At 40.8% G+C, this 26,144-nt stretch overlaps 1 protein-coding gene across 1 annotated transcript in view; it reads left to right on the top strand.

Moving 5' to 3' along the window:
* GLDC (glycine decarboxylase) overlaps nucleotides 1-26,144 on the top strand; it is a 50,492-nt gene that overhangs the window by 12,074 nt on the left and 12,274 nt on the right. Inside the window, exons 4-16 of the mRNA XM_069776039.1 lie at nucleotides 6,213-6,377; nucleotides 9,213-9,290; nucleotides 9,982-10,129; nucleotides 10,390-10,586; nucleotides 13,114-13,210; nucleotides 14,243-14,348; nucleotides 15,403-15,542; nucleotides 16,292-16,372; nucleotides 16,940-17,037; nucleotides 17,542-17,626; nucleotides 17,719-17,760; nucleotides 20,724-20,866; nucleotides 21,805-21,880. Coding sequence (XP_069632140.1) covers nucleotides 6,213-6,377; nucleotides 9,213-9,290; nucleotides 9,982-10,129; nucleotides 10,390-10,586; nucleotides 13,114-13,210; nucleotides 14,243-14,348; nucleotides 15,403-15,542; nucleotides 16,292-16,372; nucleotides 16,940-17,037; nucleotides 17,542-17,626; nucleotides 17,719-17,760; nucleotides 20,724-20,866; nucleotides 21,805-21,880 — 1,456 coding nt within the window. The remainder of the gene's footprint in view (nucleotides 1-6,212; nucleotides 6,378-9,212; nucleotides 9,291-9,981; nucleotides 10,130-10,389; nucleotides 10,587-13,113; nucleotides 13,211-14,242; nucleotides 14,349-15,402; nucleotides 15,543-16,291; nucleotides 16,373-16,939; nucleotides 17,038-17,541; nucleotides 17,627-17,718; nucleotides 17,761-20,723; nucleotides 20,867-21,804; nucleotides 21,881-26,144) is intronic.

Raw genomic sequence — 26,144 nt, 5'->3', positions numbered from 1 at the left:
TGTGTGTGCGTGTGTGCAAAAGTAACTATACAGACTTTATGGAAGCTGTTTAAGTAACCAAACCTCTCCTTACATCTACCGAGTGTGTAACAATTTCTGTGCTAGCACACGTCACATTGCAGCTCCAAGGGAAAAGCTGCAAGTGCAGGCTTATTTTTTCTGATCAATTCTGCCACTCTCACGTGACTTATACTTTCTCACTGCTTGGCATTCATTAGAGCAAGGCTTGCATTGGAATACAACGGAAGTTTATAAAAGATTGTTTGTAGAAGTCTGTGAACACTGAAGTGAAGGACTTCACACTATTTAGGACACTTGGACTTGCTAGGAGGAGGTAGGAAGCGAAGGAGTAGATTTTAGGAGGAAAGTGTTTACAACAAAATGTATTTTCAACTGAAAATGAGACTACTGACCCACTCTGCTTTCTTTAGACAATCACCCCAAAAGTCTTCCCAAATCTCAGATTCTGTTAAGAAAATACTCAACACTGTTGGAGTTTCAAAACTGTTCAAAGCATTTGGACAATGATCTATAATATCTTGTTCACAATAAAAACTGTGCGTAGCTTAATTACTGAGAGATAAAACTGTCTGACTAAAACTATGCACTAGTAAGTGCCTGGGAAATCAGCATTCAGGAATTTCTTGTACTGGTAGCTTTAGAAAAGTACAGGCGTCCTTTTAAGTCTGAATCCCATTTTAACTACTTCTGTATTTGTGAAAGAAGCTATTTCAAAACACTTGGGGTGGATATTTTTTAGGTAACTTTTTATCCAAATAACACTTTGACTGAAAGTTAGAGAACAAGCAGAAGAATTTATGTTGTGGACCTGAAATGCTGCAGTTAAAATTGCAGTCTCCTACATGAGGGATTTGACTTAGTCACAGAAGGTAGAGGACAAGTATCCCATATTTTTGATATTAGATTTCTTTTTGTTCTTGGTTGCTGGCTGCTAACACTTCCTTGTTCCTAGGAATCTGTGACTAACAACTCCATGCTAACATGGGGTGGAAGTCTTAGAAGTATTTTTCATACACTATGTAGTTAATATTAGCAAAAATACTAGCCTGTTTTTCCAAACAAATAAATAGCAGGACAATGTGTAACTTACTTTATCCTTAGAACATCTCAACTCTAAAGTACAGACAGAAGGATTTATTTGGGGTCATACCACCAATTATGTGACTTTCAGCACAGACCCCTCAAATGCATGAATACCTGTCAGCTGTCTGCTGGTATGCATGCATAGTCCTTATACTGTGTACCCATATTAACATATTCATTAAATTTTTTCACACTCAGTGTGCTGAGCTCTTTCCCTAGTAGCATACCAAATTAATTCTGTGCCCTGCCATGAACATAAATGAATAACTGAAGATGTGAAGAATATTTGGTTTCAGAAATCAGCTTACATATAGGCTTCTTAATAACATATACGTCAAAACAATGTAGTATTTATTTTTAAGGCTTAAATGGATAAAAATACCTATCAGGCCTTGAAAATCAAGAAGGCCTTTAAAGTCACGCTGATACCATACAATGGAGCACGGTGCAGAAGTCTCCAAAGTACAGTTCACTTGATTCCTTTGCCCCCAGACATTAAGTATGCAAGAATAAAGTACCTGTACCAAGGACACCTGCAATCTTTACATCAGTAGTGTAACTTAGTAAACTTGTTGGCTACTAGCACTCAACACTTATGCATTGCATTCTGAAAATTACTGCATAGCATGCAAAAATCTGCTATAAACATTATGCAGCTGGTTTCTACTTGTAGACCAGATACAGAAAGCTGCACAAGCAACTACAAAGCATGCCAAATTGGCAGTAAATTCAGTGTTTATGCTTTGAGTGGAAACTGGCACATCTCCATGCCCTTACACAGCTTTCTCAAACTGATGGGTAAGATACTGTTTTCAGAACACCCTTGTAACTGCTCTTCAAAGATGCATAAAGTGCCAAGTGATGTGTCTGGAACTGTATATACAGCATGGCGTTTGGGAATTTTACAGGCTGGATGGAACTGCTTGCAGTTGGCTGGCTCCTAGTTGTATATCTTTACTCTAGTATCTTTCTACACTGCAATATTTATATATGTGCTGTTTAAATTAAATACAGCTTTTTTGTTTTGTCTTATTTCACTTTTGGCCTTAACAGTGATGGCCAGTCCATAAAAGTCAGATAATTTAAAAATTTCATGTATTCAGGACTGAACTTCAGGCTCAGTTTTTCAGTGTTGTCAGATGTATGAACTACCTTTTTTCTTTGGCTCATATATGTTGGTTTTAAATTCTACTAGTGTTCTGTCCTTACTTTAAGTTTGTTTCATCTTACTAGTTGTCAGATCTCAAAGAGAATACTCTGTATAACTGGAAATCCAAATCAATTCTAGCTCTGCCATTGCATAAGATTAGTCTTGCAGGCGTCTAAAACTGCAAGAACAGAATTTGTAAGATAAAAGTATTGTGTTGATTATGAATACATTAACTTTCCAGAGATTCAGTCGAAGTATAGAAAAAAATCACTAAGGAAGATATATGCTGAACTGTTTTGCTAGAACTTACTGTGTATTAAGAAATAAATTAGGCTTAGTCTTAGATCTTATTGACTGTACACCTACAAATATTAATCAAGAACTAGTTCATTGATATTGCTTGATAAGGGAGTTTTCTGAATCTTTGCATGGAAGCAAGAGTTAACTTTAATATAAAGAAGCCATAATTGTTAATCTTGCAGTTAAAGTATAGTCTGTTGGTTTGTTGCTAAATCTAGAACAAATCCAGCTCCCAAGTACAAAAGCTTCTGCTCTTTCATAAGCCAGGTCTTTTGATGAATGGCCTAGCTTTTGGCTGAAAGCATGCTTCCTGAATACTTCTTGCTTTGATGCCAGGTTTTCTTTTAAAACCTTCATCGGTATCTTAAAGTTGGTATTCACACAAGTATTTTTGAGAGTAGGATGAGGCAAAGGGTGAAACACTGAACTCAAGCAGAGTTATAAAAGCCACAAAAACTGAAGCCACTTACTACCAGACTCCTGAAGGTCAGACACTGGCTCAAGAAAGATGCCACAAAAATCTCATGGAAGGTTTCTTTTGTGTCATGACCTATCACCCTTCATTAGCTTGGGAGCGTTTGTCTGCAGAAGTACTTTTGGTCAGAATAGATGCTGACTGGAGATCATATTTGCCTCCAGTTTGATTGAACGAGAGGCAGTTAGTAGCTGTGTTCCTTGCCACGATGGTAATTCTTCCTTTTCATTTTAATGTTGTTGGTACTGGACTTGAATTATGTGTCGAATAGCCAGTTGAACAAACCTAAGCAGAAGAGAGGAGTTATTTGAATGAGAGATGGTTTAGTGTGCTTTTTAGAGATTTGACTTATGTAAAAGTTTACTTCAGAAATTACTTTTGCATTTAAAGAGTTTGCTTTTAAATTACTTTTAAAAATTATGTAACATGTAGTATAGATGCAGGCAGAAGTCAGAGTGCAGACTAAAGCCAGCTGTTTTATTTAAAGAAATTGTGGAGAAGTAGAATTATTATATTAAAATATTTAGATGCTTAGACAGTGCCAAACAACCTTCTAAAAAAAAAAAGTGTTTAAATAAATGTTTTTATGTTATAAAAGGTGTCTTCACCTGTACAACTGTTAAGCTTCATGCACTGGAATTTGCGATAATGCTAGAATTCAGTATTTCTTTGTTGAATTTTTTCCATCCTTTCCAAAATTGGTTGGTTTTACTTTGACTGTTTTTACCATTCAAAACCATAACATTAAAATCACAAAGCTTCATTAATTCTGTTTTGTAGTATAGTGTACTAGCCCAACTATGTGGGGTAGGATTGAGGTTATTCAAGGGAACCATCAAATTAGCAGCTACTTCATAGAAGTTTAAGAATAGACTTATTTATTTATTTTACACAATATGAAAAAATTTTAAAAATCATTTGAGCATAAACTATGAGTGGAAATTCTTGAGGCTTTTTTAATAGGTTCCTGGGTAACTGATTTGATTGGTCGGCTTTGAAGCATTCATTGCAAAGTCTGTCTTTAATTATATAAGATAAAATCTTAAGAAAGGGGGTTCTCATCAAGTAAGGAGTTGTGAACATTGCTCACATCTTAAGAAAGATGCTTTGTCTTTGAAAACAAAATAGAGAATTTTGCACCACATGAACAGCTACAACTTCAATGTCCTTTAGCAAAATTTGCAGCCAAGTTTAATGTGAAGTATTGCTTCCCTACTACTGACTTTTCTTTTTTTTCTACCTTTCTCATTTTGAATCAGCCCCTAATTAGTAATGGTTTAGTGAAACAATGTTTTTGTTGAAATGAATAATAAAGCCAGTGTGCTCAACTTTAATTAAAATCTCACTTCTGTTAACTGATTATTCTGGCAAGTACTAACCAATGGTTCTTGATTTTGTTTTTTTTTTTCTTGCACTGAGTCATATTTCTCTAATGCATTTCAATTAATCTCAATGCTTTAATTCTTATTAGTCTGCTTTTAGTTCCTCTTGCAAGTTATAATGCAAAAGAAAGGCCTTTAGCTGAAATAAAATGAGAAAGTAAGACTGTTAACTTCAAGTACAGAGGAGTTTCTTTTATTAAGCAAGAAAACTCATTGTTCATGCAAAGGACTTGGGAATAACTTTTCATTGGTGAGAGCTGAGTGGGCAGGGGGACCATTCAGAAAACAAACCTTTATACTGCCAGATTGAAAGTTTATCTGACAAACTGAAAACTGGGTTTAGCAACCGTGAAGAAAAAAATTATTACTATTGAGATGAGCAATGTTGCATGCTGTGCAGGACATGGTCTCATTTGTGAACTATGCAGCCAAGTATATAATGATAAGTAGTTTAGTGTTAGACTTGGCTAAGAAGCAGGAAAAACCTTCAATATTTGGGAAAATCATCAATATTTATCTAATTTGATATATAGCTATTGCTTTCTGTCACTGTACTGAATAGTATACGTGAAAAATTTGAGCAGATATATCATTTAAATAGACAGTAAATACATTAGCATCATATACTACACTTTGAGTTCACTTACTGAGTATGTCCTTCTTTCTAGCTCTTCCATTCTCTTCTTCAGGACTTTTTGCCTACCTTCTCTTGCATTACTATTTTATTGCTCCTCTCATCTTGCTCTATACCACAGGTTCTGCAGCTTGCTCTTTAAAAATCTCTGTTGCTCACCTTCTATTGACTTTACATGACTTGAGCTTCCAAATACTTCAGTCTCTTTTTAAAGATTATACCTTCACCTGTAAGAATTTTTCAAAAGTCTAGGGCTTACTAGTGCCCAGGAAACAAACTGTTGTTTTCTTCTATTGCTAGAAAACAGAGGCCACGAGTGTCCCTACTTATCACTTGTTGCTGGCTGCTAGCCTGAATTCAAACTGGCGTAAAGTCTGTCCTGAGTGACTGTGGAAATATTTCCCAGTCCAGGGATTTTACCCAAATTTATCCAAATTTACCCAAATTTCCAGCCGTGAGAGGAGAGTCTGGTTCTTGCCTTTCATCCCTGGATGCATGCTGCTTTGTTTTTGTGGACTGTTATAATAGAGTGTTTCCCTTAGATTTTTGTCTTTTCTAAGGAATTGGTTATGTTGCCTCTACTGTTTTGTTCTCCAAATGACAACAGATAAAACTCACATCAGTCTCACTTCCCTTCACTAACATATATGGAAACTGTCATTTCACAAGAAGTTGCATATTTCTGAGCTTGATCCTGTGAAATGCCAAGTGCTTTTCCTCCCGTAAGAGTGGAGAAGACTTGGCAAGGAAAGGGCTTCAGAAACAGTGTTGAAAGATAATGGCAATACCTAGATTTGATTGAACTAATAATTTTCATTTGGATATTGTAACTTGACTAAATACTCTGACGCTCAGTGCCTACTTTCCCTCTCCCTTCCCCAAGATGCACTCACACCTCTGTTTTAAAAGTGATTTCTCTTTTCAAAATGGAGAAATAGAATTCTTCTGTAAAAAGCCAAGTCAGTACCAGAAAAGAAAATATTCTCAGGCTTCCAGGACAGAAATAAATTACAGCCTTCTAAAAGTAACTGTTTTCTAACAAACTTTCATGTTAGTGAGTTATGCTTTACAACTTATTTTTCTTATGACATAGTTGAGTTACATATTGGCATAATTCTGTTACACATTTATTTTCCTAGACCCAAACTCAGAATTCTTTTCTTATAGGGTTACCCAGTATACTCCTTACCAACCTGAGGTCTCCCAGGGCAGGCTGGAGAGCCTGCTGAATTACCAGACTATGGTATGCGATATCACAGGAATGGATGTGGCTAACGCGTCTTTGCTGGATGAGGGGACAGCTGCTGCAGAAGCCATGCAATTATGTCACAGGTACTATGTTTAAATGTATGTTTAAATGTATGGTTAAATCACAGCATGAAGGAATTTTGGAGTTTGAAAGGCATCTCTGCTGAGTAGGCATGGATAGGTGAGTGGGTTGAAGTTGAGTGTGGCCTTTTCACTGAGCAGATCACTAAACAACTATAGCCCACGTCGTTAAGCCCCTGGAGAAGTTCGCAGTGTTGATGTGAATGTAGCTCAGACGTCTAAGGCCTTAAGAAACCTAAGGACCTAGAGACCAGGGGAAAGTCTAAAACAATTAAGACTTACCCTTGGTGGAGGAGGGTCAGGTTAGAGAATACTTAAGCAAACTGGATATACACAAGTCCTTGGGCCCTGATGTGATGCACCCATGCGTGCTGAGGGAACCACCTGAAGTCATTGCAAGGCCACTCTTGATTATCTCTGAACAATCATGGCGACTGGGAGAGGTGCCTCAGCACTGGAAGAAAGCAAATGTCACCCCTATCTTTAGGAAGGGCAGGAATGAAGATGCAGGGAACTACCAGCCGGTCAGCCTCACCTCAATCCCTTGAAGGTGATGGAAAAACTGCTAGTCCTGGAAACCATTTCCAGGCATGGGAAAGACAAGAAGGTGATCAGGAGTCACCAGCATGGGTTCACACAGGGGAAGTCATGCTTGATAACTTTCTACAATTAAATGGCTGGCCTGATAGATGAGGGGAGAGCAGTGGGTATCGTTTACCTTGACAGTCTCCCTTAAATCCTCACAGAGATTCTGAAGAAGTTTGGCCTGGATGAGGCGAGAGTGAGGTGGATTGAAAACTGGCTGAATGGTTGGGCCCAGAGGGTGGTGATCAGTGACATGAAGTCTAGTTGGAGGCCAGTTATTAATGGCGTAACCCAGGGGCAACACTGGGTCCAGTTAATGATCTGGATGATGGGGCAGAGTGTATCCTCAGCAAGCTTGCTGATGATGCAAAACTAGGAGGATTGGCTGATACACCAGAGGGTTGTGCTGTCATCCAGAGGGACCTTGACAGGCTGGAGAAATGGGCTGACAGGAACCTCATGAAGATCAACAAGGAGAAGTGCAAAGTCCTGCACCTGGTGAGGAACCACCCAGGGCGTATGGGGTACATGAAGGGGGCTGGCAGGCTGGAAAGCAGCTTTGCAGAAAAGGCCTCTGGGGGTCCTGGGGGACACCAAGTTGAACACAAGCCAGCAATGTGCTCTGGTTGCTAAGAAGGCAAATGGTATCCTGGGCTGCATTAGGAGGACTGTTGCCAACAGGTCGAGGGAGGTGATCCTTGCCCTCTCCTCAGCACTGGTGAGGCCGCTCCTGGAGTGCCGTGTCCAGTTCTGGGCTCCCCAGTACGAAAGAGATGGACCTACTAGTGAGAGTCTAGTTGCCCTGCCTGTGGTACCAGCCCAGCTGCTGGCAGCCAGACACACACCTGCTCCAGCTGCTACCACCACAGACACACGGGCCGCTATGGCTGAGGTGCTGCTCCAGTTGCTGGCACTGAATTCCAGTCACTCCAGTCACTCCAGTTGCAGCACCATGGACATGTGGATCCTCCATGGTCTGACTCCAGTTGCTGGCACCCAGCCAGCCATACGCATCCACCACCACTCCTGGAATACAGAGTCTGTTCACCCATGAAAAGAATCAGAAAGGAATTTAACAAGAGGAGAGGACAGACTGTACTAGTTGGGTGCAAGTTCCTCAACAAGCAACCATTTATATATGACTGACCCTGTTTACTCCCTTAGCTCTCGATTTTCTTACACTTGTTCCTCCCAGAATGACTTAGCTGAATCCCTTTTCCTCTAAACATCTCATAATAAGCCATTGCAATCCCAAAATGCTCTTCCCCTGCATCCCATAATGTCTCCCCCCCAGGGAAACAATGTGTCTGTTTGGGTTAATTAATTAATTTGCGTTCCCACCTGCCTTGGGGCCTCTGTGCTCCTCTGTGCTTGTGGAGATGGGTCTTTGATGGGCTGGTATCTCCTGTGATGGGCCTGGGAGCAGCAGGAACGGGGTGTTATTTGGGCTCCCCCACCTGCCATTGCCCCTCTGGGGGGTGCCGAGGAGCTTTTATTGCGTAACCTAATAGTCTGTGGCATGAATCCCTTGTGTCCGTGAACTCTGATGATGTGAATTGTTTTTTTCCACTAGTGGTTAAAAGAAGCTTTATAAACCAGTGAAGTAGATCAGTCCTAAGCTGCTAAAAGTGAAACTGTTACTGTTATACCCAAATTTACTTTCGGGGATCTGTATTGTAGGGGCAATTGAAAGGGATCTGCAAATCAAATGAAATCAGAGAGATGATTGAAGGTCACTGTGGGACTGTATATCAGGAAGGACATTACGCAGCAGTGACTGTGTTGTAACTATTCAATTGTTCAAAGCATCAGTCTGACATAAAATCATGTTTACCAGAGAAAACTAGGCAATTTTCTTATCCTCCATTTTACTATTTTGATGGCTCATGTTTGGTTATCCAGGGCAAAACTGAGAATCTGTATTAAAGACCACAGTTGTATTCCTTTAAAAGAGTATGTGTGTGTGGAGGCATTCCTGCAGCTTCTTAAGTTGGTGCCTTCTTCTGTTTCATAGTCTGTTTTAATTTTTGTCACGTATGAATCTCATTTGACTGCCTGAAATGAACTTTCCTATTTTAAATGGGCTAGAACCTTCATTCAGTCTTACACTTAATTTGGTTATGATAACCAAAATTTACAACTGCCTTTTAACTTAGGAAAACTCTATATTTAGAAAACCAATTAATTTTATTTCCATGGAAAAAATATATTCTTGATACGCAACCCTTCTTTTTTTCCTTTTCTTTTTAACAGGCACAACAAAAGAAGGAAGTTCTATGTAGATGCCCGATGCCACCCCCAAACTATAGCAGTGGTCCAAACTAGAGCAAAGTAATGTTTTTCTCTATTTTCCACCATATCTTTCATTTTTCATCTGTGTCTCTTCACCATATACCTAATATTTTTGGAATATAGGGTTATGCTATCTTTGCAAAATAGAAGCAGAAATCTGTTAACATTTGGCATTGCTTCTACTTTTCCATTCAAATACAACTGCAAAGTAATTAAAGATGTTTAAAAAGAGACTAAATATCTGATAAAAAGAAAATATTTAATTTCCCCTTAAGTTGTTGGCACAAATATATACATTTGGTTACTGAATTCAGTCTGGTCATTTTTTTTTTAACTAGGAAATTAATTACCCTAGATAGCAAAAGTTCTCTTGTAATGAAAGCTAAATCCATTTTAAGTTTACAGTTTAAAGTAACCATCTGCTAAAAATATGACTTGGTTCTCCAAGTTAAACATGCTAAAGCAGCAAAATGTTGATATCAAGTAGCTTAGGCATACTCTACTCTGCTTTGCTTCATATTTCTGATGATGATATCAAATGCAATTTTCTTCAGTACTATATACCATGACATGAAACTTTCTCAATGTTTAGTGCTGCAAAGCAGGTTCAATTCTCTGTATGTTAGAGAGAAAAGTAATTTATAAGTCCGTGAAAACATCATCTTGAGTATCACTCCAAGGCAGGAAATGGTTTGAATATTGTTGTCTTCTGCATGTTCCTGTTTTTCAGTTATACGGGTGTTATTACTGAGATCAAATTACCCCATGACATGGATTTCAGTGGAAAGGATGTCAGTGGAGTATTATTTCAGTATCCAGACACTGAAGGGAAGGTGGAAGACTTCTCTGAACTTGTTGAAAGAGCTCATCAGAACGGGGTAAAGTAAATTTTATTTGTCTCAGATTTCAACCTGGTGCATCAAATAGCCATAGTCATAGAAACTAAGTGTTACATGAGATACCATCAAAAGTATTACTAGTCGGCTCCATGCAGTTGATAACCATTACAACCATTACAACCATTGCACCTTAGCTCTGTGCAAGTGATATGGAACTGTTTGTTGTTCCAACTTAGCTCCCATGCAAACACCATTCCTTCAGAAAAGAGGCTGACTGCTCTGTGCACTTCTCTTCTCAGGCTCTCACCTGCTGCGCTACTGATCTTCTGGCTCTCTGTATTCTGAGGCCTCCTGGAGAGTTTGGGGTAGATGTTGTCCTGGGTAACTCCCAGAGGTTTGGCGTGCCACTCTGCTATGGGGGACCCCATGCAGCATTCTTTGCTGTTAAAGAAAATCTAGTGAGAATGATGCCAGGCAGAATGGTGGGTGTTACAAGGTAAGGGCTCCCTTCGCTGTTGGTATCTTCAGGGAAAATCAAAGTAAAACACATTATGAACATCTTGTGCAGCCTTTATGAATAACTGTGGTGTTGTACTGAACACATTTTTTCTTGAAAACTGGGAGAATAAAAGTTGCCTTTAAATTTTTAGGAAGTAAGAATTGCATTTGTCTGGAATGAAGCTGTGAACTGTCTATAGTGCTTGCTGCAATGTGGGACGAAGAGATAACCGAAACAGCAGAGGATTAATTGTGATGGCATGAGCATGAGGCTTTGCAACCTAACTTATTCTGCTTATTCTGTATGTTACGCCTTTTTCTCTGACATCCAGTCATTAAAAACATAAATGGGAAGAAATAGAAAATTCAGTGAACCTCCCAAATAATCAAGAAGGAACTTAATCTAGTACACATTTTAGTCAGGCTTAAACAAAGCAGAGAAACAGTGTGCAAAAACTTACCTCTAATTCTTGTTATTGGTGACCTATTTTGAGTTTTGGCAAAAGGTCTAACTGGGAATAGAAGAAATGCAAAGTAATTGTCACTGGAAAAACTGCATATCTTTGGCAGAGAAGCTATTCAGAAGTACTTCAGTAACCAAAATAACTAATGACATTAACAGTTATCAGTAAGCTTAGATATATTTCATTTGTGTAGTAATATTCCTTCAAATATATTTTTAATCATCTTGCTTATTCTAAGGGTGTCCTTAGGCTTTACTCATAGTTCTGAAATCTGATTCCCAGTTCAGATTTTGACCAGAAGTCTGGTACAATCTTTTACAAAAGAACAGTAATTCTATTTATCAAGGTCATGCTACTGCTATTTTGTGACTATACCTGGTTTAATATTTTGAATCTATTTTCATCTTGCTTCATCTTAAGAAAGTTGGAAAATAAAATGTTAAAATGGAAAAAGCCATGGTACTTTTCAAGGCAGCTTTCTGCTGTGGATTATTTTAAGTTTTTGATCACAGAACCACTGAATGATTGAGGTTGGAAGGGATCTCTGGAGGTCATCTGGTCCAACACCCTTGCTCAAGCAGGGTGACCTACAGCCAGTAGCCCAGGACTGTGTCCAGATGACTGCTGAATATTTCCAAGGATGGCGACTTCACAGTTTCTCTGGGCAACCTGTACCAGGGCTCAGTCACCCTCACAATGAAAAAGTGTTTCCTCGTGTTCAGGAGGAATCTCCTGTGTTTCAGTCTGCACCCATTGCCTCTGATCCTGTCACTGGCCACTGCTGATAAAAGCCTGGCTCCATCCTCTTTGCACCCTCCCTTCATGTATTTATATACATTGATGAGGTCCTCCCCGAGCCTTCTCTTCTCCAGGCTGAACCGTCCCAGCTCTCTCAGACTTTCCTCATATGAGAGATGGCCCAGTTCCTTCAACATCTTATTGGTCCTTCACTGGACTCTCTCCAGTACCTTCATACCTCTCTTGTATGGGGGAGCCCAGAACTGGACACAGCACTCCAGATGTGGCCTCACTAGCTCTGAGGAGAGGGCAGAGATCACTTCCCTTGGCTTGTTGGCAAAGCTTTGCCTAACACAGCCCAGGATACCATTTGCCTTCTTTGCTGCATGGGCACATGGCTGGCTTGTGTTCAACTTGGTGTCCCCCATAACCCCCAGGGTCTTTTCTGTCAAGCTGCTTTCCAGCTGGGTGGCCCCCCAGCATGAACTGGTGCATGGGGTTCTTTGCCAGGTGCAGGACTTTGCACTTCCCCTTGTTGAACTTCATGAAGTTCCTGTCAGCCCACTTCTCCAGCCTGCCAATGTGGTCCCTCTGGATGGACTGATGATAAACTCAGCTGTATAGTCAAAATCCCTAAACAACTGCTGGAGTAACTGGTGTGCAAGTACTTGAGGCAAGTAGTCCAGCTATTCAAACCCTCACATATGTACTATATATATATTTATATATATGTGTACATAGTTTGTCCATTTCTTTTTGTGACTGTTCTGAAAGATTTCATAGTTTTAAAGGATAATAGATTGGCTGTTATGTCTCCACTTTTAACATGTTAGGAACCCTACAAAAGGGCCTCTTAAAGGATGGATTGGCCAGAGCCCTTTCAGTTATTTCATACAACTTTGTTGGATGGTTTATTTTTATGTACAAACTCAACATGCTTTTACTTGACATCATTAGAAAAGATGCTGCCTTCTCCATGTTTGTTCAGATTAAGTTCTGGGTTACCATTCGGTTAAAACAATTGCAATAATCTGTGGCATTTTAAGGCAAATACCAAGTTTTGGTGTAGTATGCTTAGAAAATTCACTATGTGCTCTACCTGACCAGACACATTTTCCAGCCATGATGTAAATAGAAATCTAGAGACCTTAGTCTCACTCTCTGTTTGATATCACAGCTGTCCTGATTTATGCTTTATTCTCTCCAGCAACTTTCTGTCTCTGAGGATAAATAACTAGTTTCAGGTTAGCATGCATAGAGCCTAATGCCTTAAATTACTGTGATTTTAAAGTAACAGAAACAACATTTTCACTTGTGACTTAGAGATGCAAATGGAAAGGAAGTGTACCGACTTGCTTTGCAAACACGAGAGCAGCATATCAGGAGGGATAAAGCTACCAGCAACATCTGCACAGCACAGGTAACTTGTCATGCTTTATTTTCAGCAGTAGAAAGGAACAAGTTAAACCATAAGATTATAGTCCTAACATCACAGTGATTTGAGTTAGCTTTACTTTTGAGAGTTTTTACTAGAAAAATGAAGAACTTTGAAATATTCTGGTGTTTATGCATTTGTTTTGAGTCCTTTGAAAAATGGAACCTTGCTTGAAAAGCTGGCATTAATATCTGCTTCCTTTAATAAAGACTTTAGCCCTGAATTTGTACATGAGTCCATCTGTCTCATAGGGTGAATGCCACTGAGTAGTGCTGTGTTTGTTATGAATGAGACAGATTTCTTAATAAAACGGAAGGGAATTCTAATGATCTGAAATTGCCCACTCAAGGCAAAAAAAATCAATTTTTAAATTCTAAAACTACTTGTTCAAAGTGTCACAACTAATATTCTTATCTATGTGATTTGATTCAAAAATACTACAGTGCCAAAAGCTATCTTTACAGGAAAATACCATGATTAAGTAAGTAATTATCTAAAATAATTATCTTCAGCATGCCTCCACAGACCTTCAGCCAGACAAGTTCATCATTTTTTCTGCTCCTATCAATGCTTTGCTCATACTCTTAATGTTGAGCCAGATTTTGAGGAGGGATTATTATATATTAAAACAAGCTTAATTACTTAGTATTCCTGAGATATCCCATGTATATTTTGTACCAATCCTGAACAATGCATTTCCTATGAGACTAGCTTTGCTCGGGAGTCTTCAAACGTCTTTGTTGCAGTAGTTGAATTTAAGTTCATGTTAACTGCTGACACAGTTACATTTCAAGAGCTGTTGAATTCATAATCAGTGCTTACAGTTTCCTAAAAGTATTTGCCTTTCCCACCTTTTATCTTGTAGGCAAAACGTAATCAAGTATAATATTAGCTGAGGATATGTGGTTGTCCCTGGGTGCTAAAGAAACTTCCCACTAAACTAACATGAAGTAATCTTTGATGATGATGATGATGATGATGATGATGATGATGTCGTAAACTGTATTTGGATCCTAGGCTCTTCTGGCTAACATGGCAGCCATGTTTGGTATATACCATGGGTCTGATGGATTAAGGCATATTGCAAGACGGGTACACAATGCTACTCTAATCTTAGCTGAAGGTGAGTGTTTAATGTTTGCAGAAACCGTTCTTAAATACTTAGACCTTCTTAAATAAACTTATGGCGTTTTTTTGCCAGCTGATGTGTGTTTTCTCAACTCTGGAGAGAACATTTTAATACAAAATTCATAGCTGATGTTTTTGTGTAATTCTGATAATGACATCCAAGGTTTAGATATCTATGTGATATGAGCTTGCAAGCATCACTTCTGTTTCTTTGGGAAACTAACAGAAGTCTACACAGCGTGTCTCTAGATGACAAGATTCAAATGCTGGTTTCCAGCTGCAAGCTCTGTACTTCATTTACTGGACCATCCTAGTTTACACACAGAAATCTGCACAGAGTATTAATAACATAGCAAAAATAAGTAATAAATGAGATTAAAGAAATAGGAACATTTCAGTTAAGTTGGGTGGAGTATCATACCTGCTATGAACACTGAAATCCTAAAGTTTAACAGCTGATCGAAAGCATAGAATGTGTAGCAGAAAATAATGGTTGCAGCTGACCATGTGGTCTGGTAGGTTTTTTTCACTGGCATGACTATCATTGCTGTCAGAAGGAGCCAGAACTGGGATGCTGGGAATTGAGGAACGATTGCCATAATTATCCATGCTTTATTTGCCAGCTTAGCTGGAAGACCTTTTGCTGCTGTGAAAAGCACTAAGACTCTAAACTTTGCTATGGCAAGCTGCATGATGGTTAATATCCATTTATATAATAAAATTTTCCTTTCCAGTCTTGTGATTTTGTCCTTATTGCATTCATATACCAATTATGCTACTGTATATATTACAAATCTGATGTATCAGAAGGATCTTCCCTAGAATCAATCTGCATTATTAATTAGGTCTGAATCTGATTTAGATGCATTTCATGAGTAGTGACATTTCACTAAAAAGCTGGTGGGTTTGCTGCTCTGTAGGCAAAGGGAATGTTTTCCTTTATTATGTAAAAGGATTTATTTACAAGATTGATAGTGCTGTTATGCAAGTACTGTGTAAGCAATCAATACCGTATGCAGCTAATAGAATTAATTTACTGTTTTTTATAGGTCTCAGGAGAGCTGGTCATAAACTACATCATGATCTGTTCTTTGATACCTTGACAATCACGTGTGGATGCTCAGTCAAAGAGGTTTTGGACAGGGCAGCTCTTAGAAAGATAAATTTTCGGATTTATAGTGATGGCAGAGTAAGCAACTCCCTAAAACTTTCAGAAATTTTGTAGCATGACTTTTTCTGCATTAAGTTTCTAGTCATTATATGTGCTAAACAGAACAAAATTATGTAAGACTTCTTGTCATTTGCTCAGATATATCAGTCAATATAAATATGAAGAATGAAGTTGTTAAGTGATGTACTGAATTTCCAGAAATAATAATTGTATTTTCATTTTATTGTCTATTTAAAAAGATTATCTAATTGTTTCATGTTAAATATGCCACAATGGGCTAGATTGGAGAGACTCTAAAACTTAATGATGAAATGCAAGGTGACTTCCAGAATTCAGGTCCTGTGGCAGTCTTTAAAGACAGATTGAAATCTAAACCACATTTTGGTAGGCACTAAGGACTTTTGGCAAAGTCTACTATGTTCTGTAAAATGGGATGGGGGGGGGTCTAGCAAAATGGGCAATTTTCCTGCTAAATGGAAAACCCTTAGAAATGTTAGAAGTGAGGTCACAAGTCTTGAAGCTTGTGAGCCATCTGGCTTGGATGGTTTAGCAGGGGCAAAGTAGGAATAGGAAAATTTTATGTAAATAAAATAGTAAAATAGATTTATGTATTTATTACATAAATGAAGTGATATTCACATACTGTTGGGTAGGTTGATTATTTTTTTTCCTCCTATGTTTCTGGAATATTTTTGGTTGACTAGAACAAATATACTATGCGTCTGGAATTAAGAGCTTTGAGCAATTACTGTTGCTTTTATCCATAGCTTGGAGTATCACTTGATGAAACTGTAAATGAGAAAGACCTAGATGACATATTATGGATTTTCGGTTGTGAGTCTTCAGCTGTAAGTAGTCAATAGATCATACGGATTAAATTATCTGAATGTTTCAGAAGTTTAACAAAAAGCAAAACTGCTCCTGGGACAGTGGTTGTCTATATGATGACAATTTGTTAAATACTGAGAATTTCAGATCCTCTCTTAAAGAAAGAGGCAGTATGAGGTAACAGTGATTTATGTAACCGAGTAATGCCATTTTCTGATTGTGACACTTAGTCCTTTTGGCCAGCTTTGACACCTTGCATTTAGGCTGTTACTTGTTTTGTGAGGCTTAGGACATGGTGGTCAATTATTTCTCTCCCACTGGAATTTTTCTTGCATGCCATTAGTAATTAGCAGCAATACTTCCAAGATGAGGACTACTGAGACATCTGTACTCAGTTTTAATATAATGCTGTTGCCATGCTAGATATATACAGATATGTATGCTAATGAAGTTTGGGGGTTTTTTTACCTAAAGAGCTGATTATATCTTGAGGTAAGCTGGTAGTATAAATTAGTTCTGATAGAAATTGACTGTGAAAAGAGAAATTTCCATGAAAGTATTTGACTCCATGTTTCTTTGTGTCAAAGGAGCTAATTGCTGAGGGTATGGGCGAGGAAACCAAAGGCATCCTTAGCACCCCATTTAAGAGAACTTCCAAATTCTTGACACATCAGGTTTTCAACAGGTTTGTGAAATTGCTGTATATCTGGTATTTTAATGAAATCTGAAAGCATCTCCTTTCAAAAGTGATACTGGAGTCAGCTGAGGACAGTTTTGTAGCTGTATTCACACAATAACTCATTACTCTGAAATAATCTATTTATTAGCATTTTTAGACCTCGTAAATGTTTTAAATGAGCAATACTCATGGTCACATGGGGGATGTGTTTTTCCATTAATCTGCTACATTGTACAAGCTATTATTTGAGGACATAGTATCATCAGACTTAGTAGAGCCCTTATATTCCATTTTTACTGATAGCATTTCTGAGTGAATGACAATAGGCATTTTTCATCCACATTGCTATTAGCAAGCGTACACTACTGATTTGGAAAGAAGTATTTAGTAGATATTAAAAATTATCCTCAGTCTTAATTCTTTTTTATGGATTTTCCTATGTTGAAGCACAGACAAACCAGCTGGTATAGCTAACCTGCTTGCCTTAACACCACATTTTGTGTTCTCCAGCTATCACTCTGAGACAAATATCGTGCGCTACCTGAAAAGATTAGAAAACAAAGATATTTCCCTTGTTCACAGCATGATTCCTTTGGTAGGTATTTATCAAACAGAGAAAAAAATTAGGTACTTACATACATATTTACATATTTCAATAAATACTGACAAATGTGTTTGTATTTTTAGGGGTCCTGCACAATGAAGCTCAATAGTTCAGCTGAACTTACAGTAAGTTGCAATAATCCCGTCTTACTTGAGACCCACATGAGTAAACTATCTATCCAGTGTCATTGCAGAGAAGTAAAGACTGCTTTTGGTCTAGTACTGCAGCTGAGGAGGCAGTTTCAGAAGTAGCTAAAGTCATCAGCTCCCTTCTCCGCTAGCAAAAAGCTCCAAAAAGCACAGTAGGAGTGCAACAACAGCAGGAGAGTGAGTGACTTTGAAGACTCCCTACTGAAAAAAATAATGAATGTAATTTTTGGAATTTGGTATCACCATCCTGTTCCCTCATGTGGTGTTGCAGTACCTAACTTCTATCCACATTACAAATCTTACAGTCAAATCCTCAGAAATATGGAGAGTCAGGTGGGAATGGCAATTCATGCTGCTTTGTCAGTTTGCTGTTTCTTAGGATAGCACTCCTTTTGTCCAGGTGAGGAGCTGGTGTCTCCGGGTATCTTCATTTTTCTAGCTGGTAGCAAATGAAGCAGAGCATTAGCTAGGCTGTTTGGGTATCAAATTACTTTTTGACTCTGAATGAGCTTCCTCTGCTCTCTCCCTATTGGCTTCTCACTTTGATCTTTCACTAGGTTTCCTTTGTCCCCTTTCTCTCACTGCCTTCTCTATGTCTTCTCCCTTCACTGTTTTCTGTCTTCTATGTTCCCTTCTAATTAAAATGGATAGCAACAAAACTGTGTGAAACAAATTGAGTGTTACGTAGTATTCCACAAACTCCTCCCTGTTTTCCCTGTAATCCCACAGCTCTACATAAGTGTAGGTGACCTAGAAGGAGAAACTAAGGATTTTTAAGTATCTTCTGAATGTTGAAAAAAAATGTTACTGGAAATCATAGACTCATAGAATCATTTAGGTTGGAAAAGACCTTTAAGATCATCAAGTCCAATCATTAACCTAACACTGCCAAGTCCACCACTAAACCATGTCTGTAAGCACCACATCTACACATCTTTTAAATACCCCCAGGGATGGTGACACAACCACTTCCCTGGGCAGCCTGTTCCAATGCTTGACAACCCTTTGGTGAATAAATTTTTCCCAATATCCAATCTAAACCTCCCCTGGCACAACTTGAGGCCATTTTCTCTTGTCCTATCACTTGTTACTTGGGAGAAGAGACCAACACCCACCTCACTACAACCTCCTTTCAGGTAGTTGTAGAGAGCGATAAGGTCTCCCCTGAGTCTCCTTTTCTCCAGGCTAAACAACCCCAGTTCCCTCAGCCACTCCTCATAAGACTTATCGTCTAGACCCTTCACCAGCTTTGTTGCCCTTCTTTGGACAAGCTCCAGCACCTCATTGTCTTTCCTGTAGTGAGGGGCCCAAAACTGAGCACAGACCTCAATATGTGGGCTCACCAGTGCCAAGTACAAAGGGACGATCACTTCCATAGTCTTGCTGGCCACACTATTTCTGGTGTAAGCCAGGATGCTATTGGCCTTCCTGGCCAGCTGTAGACCAACACCCCCAGGTCCTTTCTCTGCCAGGCAGCTTTCCAGACGCTCTTCCTTCCCCAAGCCTGTAGCATTGCATGGGGTTGTTGTGACCCAAGTGCAGGACCCAACACTTGGCCTTGTTGATCCTCATACAGTTGGCCTCGGGCCATCGATCCAGCCTGTCCAGATCCCTCTGTAGAGCCTTCCTGCCCACAAGCAGATCAACACTCCTGTCCAACTTGGTGTCATCTGCAAACTTACGGAGGGTGCACTTGATCCCCTTGTCCAGATCACTGATAAAGTTATTAAACAGAACTGGCCCCAAAACTGAGCCCTGGAGATCACCACTTGTGACTGGACACCAACTGGATTTCACTCCATTCACCACCACTCTTTGGGCCCAACCATCCAGCAAGTTTTTTACCAGCAAAGAGTACACCCATCCAAGCCATAAGCAGCCAGTTTCTCCAGGAGAATGCTGTGGGAAACAATGTCAAAGGCTTTGCTGAAGTCTAGGTAGACAACATCCACAGCCTTTCCCTCACCCTCTAAGCAGGTCACCTTGTCATAGAAGGAAATTAGGTTCATCAAGCAGGACCTGCCTTTCAGAAACCTGTGCTGACTGGGCCTGATCACCTTGTTGTCCCATATGTGCCATGTGATGGTGCTCAAGATGGTCTGCTGCATAACCTTCCCCAGCACCAAGGTTGGACTGACAGGCCTGTAGTTCCCCAGATCCTCCTTCCAGCCCTTATTCTAGATGGGTGTCACATTTGCTAACCTCCAGTCAACTTGGACCTCCCTAGTTAGCCAGGACTGCTGATAAATGATGGAAAGTGGCTTGGTGAGCACTTCCACCAGCTCCCTCAGTACCCTTGAGTGGATCCCATCAGGCCTCATAGACTTGTGTGTGTCTAAGTGGTGTGGGAAGTCGTTAACTATTTCCTCTGGGATTATGGGGGCTTCATTCTGCTCCCCATCCCTGTCTTCCAGCTCAGGGGGCTGGGTACCTGGAGTACAATTGGTCTTACCATTAAAGACTGCGGCAAAGAAGGCGTTAAGTACCTCACCCTTTTCCCTATCCTTTGTCACTATGTTTCCCCCCACATCCAATAATGGATGGAGATTCTTCTTAGCTCTCCTTTGTTGCTAATGTATTTATAGAAACATTTTTTATTATCTTTTATGGCAGTAGTGAGATTAAGTTCTAGTTGGACTTTGGCCCTTCTAGTTTTCTCCCTGTGTAGCCTCACAGCATTCTTGTAGTCCTCCTGAGTTGCCTGGCCCTTCTTCCAAAGGTCATAAACTCTCCTAATTTTACCTGAGTTCGAGCCAAAGCTCTCTGTTCAGCCAGGCCACATCCTATAATGAGGTTGGGAACTTGTCTTGCTGCACAAGAATTGTTTGATTTTTATTTGAGCACAAGGCAGCTTCTTTCCTTCATAGAGTTCAACAACAAAACAGAGTTTTCTGCAGAATTTTTCCTGCAGCAATTTTTTTTTTTTTTTTTTTAAACAGCCTATTTCATGGAAGGAATTTGCCAACATCCACCCTTTTGTGCCCCTGGATCAAGCTCAAGGGTATCAGCAGCTTTTCAAGGATTTAGAGAAGGACCTATGTGAGATTACTGGCTATGACAAAATCTCCTTCCAACCAAACAGGTAGGAATTTTTTCCTGAACATTTGCTCCTTAACATGATTCCAAAAACTTATCTCTAAAGAAAATGTGCAAGCCAAAAGTGAAAGAAGTTTCTAAAATTAAATTTGATAAAGAGAAGCCTTGAATGCCAGGTTATGAAAACAAGATTTGTTTTTTCAAGACTGCAGAACCTTACTTTGTCTCATCTCTTCTGAAAGTTTAATGATTTGGTCTTTTCTATTATTTTAATGGGTTTTTTCCCCCCATGTTTTCCTTTCTATGAAGGCTGGTTTCTCCACCATTGCTTGCTTAAAATGGTGATGTTACTGATACCCTCCTATGAGCTAAAATGAAAGATTTGAAATAGGAGTAAGCTGTATAAGCTGGCAACTATATAATTGTTGAAACTGATATTTGATGCACTAGGTAATACTAGGTTTGACGGAAGAATGCCTAGGATCTGCATGCTCACTGAAATAGATAAAGCAGATCTGAATGGGTACTGCTGCAGCCTGTTTATGTCTGTTAGTAGTTTTGATATAAAATGAGCATCAAGGACTTACTTTACACTTAGGATGTCACTGAAGGAGTTCTTATGTTTCACTGCATACACTTTACTATGCATTTCAGTATCAGTCTACCTCTCTGTAGTCAAGCACACGGTCCCCTGCTAGGTGCAGAAATGAGGATCAACTCAGTTACCAAAAGGATTTAACATCATAATGTAAGCACATAAAACGGCATAACATTTTTCATCCACTGTTTGCAAAAGAGGCAGGAGTAGTTAATTAATGCTTGTCTATTTGTAATTTAACCCATGGGATGTGCTTCTTTTAAGTTGCTGACACTTACCTAAAGTTATTGAGAAGGATTAGGGCTGGACAATTTTGAAGTTTCAGTAGAGAGCTGGCCCTTTCTGGTTTGTGTGCTTGTGTAATGGGGTTTGTATTCCTCTTGCAGCGGAGCCCAAGGAGAGTATGCAGGTTTGGCTGCAATCAAAGCTTATTTAAATGCAAAAGGAGAACGTCATAGAACTGTAAGTGTCAACACTCATGTGGGAAAGAGCTTTAGGTGGGAAGTGGAGAAAGAAGAGTTGATTCAGCGGCTGGGACTCACCTAGAGGGAAACTAGGTTGTGTATGCTCGTCTGTGACAAGCTTTCTGTATTCCCTGCTTCCCTCATGGATCATAGGTACCATCTTAAAAGTCTTTTTTTCAGACAGTGGGAATGAGGAGTTAATTTTCTCCATTGCAGCCCATATGTTGCTGTGCTTTGGATTTGTGGCTAAAGCAGTGTTGGTAAGACAGGGATGTTTGGCTATTGCTGAACAGTGCTTGCACAGTGTCATGGCTTTCTCTCTCTCCCACTCCGCCCTGCCCCACCCCCTGTACTCCCCCAGAGAGAGGGCTGGGGGTGGGCAAGAGGTTGGGAGAGACACAGACAGGACAGCTGACCCAAACTGACCAAAGGGATATTTTATGCCATATAATGGCATGCTCAGCAATAAAAGCTCAGGAAAAGGAGGACAAAGCAGGGAAGGTCATGGTTACAGCATTTTTCTTCCCGAGCAACCATTACGTGTACTGGGGCCCAGCTTTCCAGGAAGTGGCTGGACATCTGCCTGGCCATGGGAAGTAATGAATTAATTCCTCTTCTTGCTTCTTTGCTTGTGTACGCAGCTTTCGTTTTCTCTATTAAACTGTCATTCTCTCAGTCCGAGTCTTCTCACCTTACTTCTATTTACTCCTCATCCCATGGGAGATGGGAGTGAGTGAGCAGCTGCATGGGTGTTTGGCCACTGGCTGGGTCAACCCGTCACAGTCCTTTTTAGCATCCAGTGTGGGGCTTGAGGTAATGACAGTTTTGATCTGAGCATGTTAATTTGTTAATTGGCAGGCTCCTGGGTGGGTCACAGAGCTTGCTTGCTTTACTCTGTATTAGAGTCTAGGGCTTTTTAATGGCTGCTTTTGGCTTTTGCTGTTTGCTGTGCTGCTTATCAATGTATTTCACTGTGCTTGGAAACATTTTGATAAAAGCAATGGCTGTATGCCTGGACTAGCATACGGCCCTGGCTGTGATGCCATTTCTGTGCTGCATGAGCTACCTTGTGGAAAGAACAAGGGATTACACCTCCCTCTTCTCCTCTGGGGTTGATGTGTCCAGCTCTGTTGCGTGGGCTCCTGAGTTTTTTGTACATCCTTGTGTAAGATGTTTGATCCTATTATCTAACATTGTTGGCTTGTTGTTGGGTGTGTGGAACCTGGTTTGGTCCTGGCATAAGAGTAAACAACTTGTTGCTGAGCTGACAGAGAAACGTGCCCCGAGGCAGTTGATCCCTGGGTGACAGGGTGTGTAGGAGGGTTTGGGCAGGTGCCTAGGGCTATTATCACCTCCTATAACCTGGGATTTTACACCTGAACAGGCATGCAATCCTGTTGAATTGGCACACTACAGGATGGAAGGGTGCATTACCTACCTCATGAGACCCAGCAGCTTCTAGTACTGTTCTGGGGCTTGACCTGTGCCTGCTGAGCTTCTGTCTAGCACTGTCACAGCAGCAAGGGAAAGTGGGCCTCTACCTCTAAGGACATGATGGCTGAGACAGGGACCCAAACCTCAACTACAGTGCTTGCCCCAGTAGTAAACAGGAAGCACTGGCAGTGGAGGTCAACAGAACTGTACCATCAATTAGTAAAGGAGGAGGAGGAGGAGGAAGGGTCTGATCAGGAAGCCAGTCCTTTGGCAAGGAAACATAAAGAGGAAGCGACGGAAGTCATCCAAAAGGCAGAAACCACCCCATCCCTAACCCTGACCAAGCTCCAAAATGTGCAGAAAAGTTACAGCTGCCAGCCAGGCAAGCATATTGCTGCCTGGTTGCTCAAATGCTGGGATGCTGAAGGGGATAGCCAGGAATTGAGGGCAGAGAAGCCCAGCAGCTGGGATCCCTTGTTAGGAACCAGGGAATCAACAAAGGAATCAGAAGACAGTTGACAATCTGCAGCCTCTGGAGGTGGTTCCTGTTGAGTGTGAAGTGTCCTCTCAAGGGTGTTCTTGTCAATTACTGAGGCAATTAAACCTCTGCCGAGGAAGGTGTTCAGTATGTAAGAGAATTAGCAGTGGCAGAGGCAGTCTACAGTGAACTGGACAACAAACAGGTCTCCACAGATCTGCATGATGTCCAGTACACATGGGCCATGTAAAGGAGGTCTGTGGAAGATGCATCAGTATCATATGCCAACTCACTGGTGATGATGGACCGGCCACATCTTGAGATACCAACTGTGGAGAGACTGTCTTGCCAGTTCCAGGGTGTTTCAAAGGTAATGCCTCCACTTCTCATCCCCACAGAAAGTGTCCTGGCTGTCAAGGGTACCCTATGGAGTCAGCCTCCCCCTGCCAGAGGGAAAGGGAGTCCCAGGTGCACACCATATGGCATCCTCTGGTTCTTCCTGCGTGGCTGGGGTAGGACACAAGGAACAGGGATAGTGCACTCATCTTCAAGCAAGAAGCACGTATACCTGAACTGCAGGGGAAGACAGCCGCTAAGAGGGACCAACCAAGAAGGTTGCTGCACTAATTGCTGCCAAGACAGTGGAAAGCAACCAGCAGTCCCCCAGACACAGAATAAGGGCTGAAAATGCCTCTCCTCCTGAGTTTGGTGAAGGGACTTGTGGTGTGACGCCACAGGAGTCAGAGTGAATACTACAACCAGGAGTAAAGCGTCCTTGCCTCTGGCTAGGTGGAGAAGGGGATAACAAAGTTTAATGGACTGTATGGATTCAGTGGCCTCGCACATTGGATCCACAGGGGTATAAGGCTTTGGTGGATACTGGTACACAGTGTACCATAATGTTATCAGGGTAGAAGGGGGCGGGACCTATCTGGATTTGTGGAGTGACAGGCGGATGTCAATAGTCGTCTGTGTTGGAGGCTGAGGTGAGCCTAACATGGCACAAATGGCAGAAGCATCCTGTTGTTATGGCCTGGAGACTCCATGTATCCTTGGAATAGACTATCTCAGGAGAGGGTATTCAAGGACCAAAGAAGGTACTGATGGGCCTTTGGTGTAGCCACAGCAGACACAAAAGAAGACTAAATAACTGTCTACCTTGCCTGGCCCCTCCATTGTAGGGTTGCTGCATGACAAAGAACAGCAGGTGCTGGTTGCTACTGTGACAGTGCACCAGTGGTAGTATCGCACCAGCCAAGACTCCCTGGTTACTATTTGTAAGTTGATTCATCTGTTGGAGAGCCAAGGAGTGGTAAGCAAGACTTAATAACCCTTAAATAGTCCCATAAGGCCCGTGCAAAAATCTGACAGGGAGTGGAGGTTCACAGTGGACTATCATGGCCTGAACAAAGTGATGCCACCATTGAGTGCTGCCGTGTGGGACAAGCTAGAACTCAATATGAACAGGAGTCAAAGGTGGCCAAGCAGTATGACACAATTGATATTGCCAAAGCATTTTTCTTTATCCCTTTAGCAGCAGAGCACCAGCCACAGTTTGCTTTCATGTGGTGGGGTGTCCAATACACCTGGAAATGACTGCCCCAGGGCTGGAGCACAGACCTACCTACCTATCAGTCTTTGACTGATATGGACTGCACTGGAACAGGGTAAAGCCCCTGAACACCTGCAATACATGGATGACATCATTGTATGGGGCAACACAGCAGAGGAAGCATTTGAGAAGGGGAAGAGAATAATCCAGGTCATTTGGAAAGCTGGTTTTGCTGTGAAACCAAAGAAAGGTAAACGGACCTGCACAAGGCATCCAGTTCTTGGGACTAAAAAAGCAAGATGAATGTCACACCCCTGGGGCTGCAATCAATAAGATAATATCTATGTCCCCACCAGCTAGCAAGAAGAGAACACAGACTTGTCTAGGCATTGTGGATTACTGGAGAATGCATGTGTATGGCAGATTACAGTCAGCTTGTGAGCCCTCTCTATTGAGTGATCCTAAAGAAGAACTTTTTTGAGTGGGGCCCTGAGCAGCAACAGGCCTTTGAACAGATCAAAGAGGAGATAGTTCATGCGGTAGCCCTTGGGCCCATCTGGATGGGACCAGCTGTGAGAAACATACTCTACACTGCAGCTGGGGAGCACACCCTCAACTGGAGCCTCAGACAGAAAACATCTGGAGCAATGCAAGGTCAGCCTTTAGGGTTTTGGAGCTGGATGTATTGAAGATCCAAGGCCCACTACACTCTGACTGAAAAAGAGGTACTAGTAGTGTACGAGGGGGGCTGAGCTGCCTCAGAAGTTGATACAGAAGCACAGCTTCTCTTAGCACCAT

The sequence above is a fragment of the Haliaeetus albicilla genome, chromosome Z (assembly GCF_947461875.1).
Source record: "Haliaeetus albicilla chromosome Z, bHalAlb1.1, whole genome shotgun sequence".
Classification (NCBI taxonomy): domain Eukaryota; kingdom Metazoa; phylum Chordata; class Aves; order Accipitriformes; family Accipitridae; genus Haliaeetus; species Haliaeetus albicilla.
Note: the sequence above shows the minus strand (reverse complement) of the source record. Positions and strands in the feature narration are given on the sequence as shown.